This window comes from Micropterus dolomieu, unplaced genomic scaffold, assembly GCF_021292245.1.
Source record: "Micropterus dolomieu isolate WLL.071019.BEF.003 ecotype Adirondacks unplaced genomic scaffold, ASM2129224v1 contig_6178, whole genome shotgun sequence".
Classification (NCBI taxonomy): Eukaryota; Metazoa; Chordata; class Actinopteri; order Centrarchiformes; family Centrarchidae; genus Micropterus; species Micropterus dolomieu.
In genome coordinates this window covers 1-1,388 of record NW_025735167.1, presented here as the reverse complement: position 1 = coordinate 1,388, position 1,388 = coordinate 1, and the positions used below count along the sequence as shown (strand labels likewise).

The following is a 1,388-nucleotide window of genomic DNA, read 5'->3' as shown; positions in this document are numbered from 1 at the left end:
CCCAAAATTCTAATCAGTTCCACTCATAATGCATAAAATATCTATAAAAACATAATTAAATTTAGAGCAATCCAAAATCTCTGAGCTGAATGAGCTGGTTTATTCACACACTATCATTTGTCAGTGTAATAAATTTGGCACTTGGAGCTGGTGTAACATACCAACTTTGACAGTGACATTGATAAATTGATAGCAGCTCTGCTGACTTGGACTCAGTGACACATACAACAAGTGACAATGACACGAACTGTGGTTAAAATAGGAAGACCAAAGTACATGACTTGTCAGTCAAACAAAGACACCACAAGGGTTGCTGTGGCATGGGATTGAGAAACCCACTGTCCCTACCCATTTAATTACAAAGGGATGCACAGCTGCACAGAGCTATTTAGATCTAAAGATGAATCACAATCAGTTAAAATAAACTGCAAGACCTAACTTCCGTTCTGTACCTGTGAGCTGAGATAAGGAGATTTCTGGTCCCTCTGAGTTGCTGTACACTGCACAGATGGTGATTGTGTAGGTGGACTGTGGGTTCAGGTCTTCGATACGATGGAAAAGAACACTATGGTCTAGGTAACGGGACAGAGGGCTGCTATCATCTGTAAACAGGAAGGTACATAAGCACAGATACACATAACACAATATTATTTACAATGCAGGAATATTGAGTGACTCCCACAGTTCCCATTCCTGTTTTTTTAGATATATAGTCTTTAAAGGCATCAAAAGGTTGTCTGACAAGTATACAAACAGAAAGTAAATTTGACTGACCTGTGAAAACATAAATAGTCCCCATATTGGAGATGGAGCAGAGAAAATAATGGGCAAATATATCACCTGACTTCCAAGAGAGTTTGTACTCGGTAGCGCCAACAATGGGACTCCACTCCACATCTATGGAGGTACTGGTGTAGGATGTCACTTTGAAGTTGGACACATAGCCCAACGGAGCTGAGAAAAGAGGAAGATCATGAACATGAATAACCTGCATTTGCTCTAACAATACATTGTCAATTACATTATTTAATCGATAATATGAAACAGAAAGATTCATGACAAATGGGTACATTTTTTTCTGTCAAAGCTTTCTAGATGTAGTACTCCAGGGTGTATCAATACACTGTGCCGGGGGGTTTCAAGTGCAACACTGCAAGTTACTGATAAAAGACGGTGAATTGATCTCCAGGCACTTCTAATACAAATTAGTATAATCTTAATTTAATTTATTATTTATTTAACTCATGCGTCATTACAGGTACTGGTCATATAATTAGAATATCATCAAAGAGTTTATTTATTTCAGTAATTCCATTCAAAAAGTGAAACTTGGATATTATATTCATTCATTACACACAGACTGATATATTTCAAATGTTTATTTCATT

General features: G+C 37.1%; 1 protein-coding gene across 1 annotated transcript; it reads right to left on the bottom strand.

Moving 5' to 3' along the window:
* Window positions 1-452: 452 nt before the first annotated feature.
* Window positions 453-954, bottom strand: LOC123964909 (collagen alpha-1(VII) chain-like; the record flags this gene model as incomplete). The annotated part of the gene is made up of 2 exons (XM_046041573.1): window positions 453-602; window positions 841-954. Coding segments are annotated over 2 exons (264 nt in total), but the record flags the coding sequence as incomplete, so codon positions are not given.
* Window positions 955-1,388: the final 434 nt, after the last annotated feature.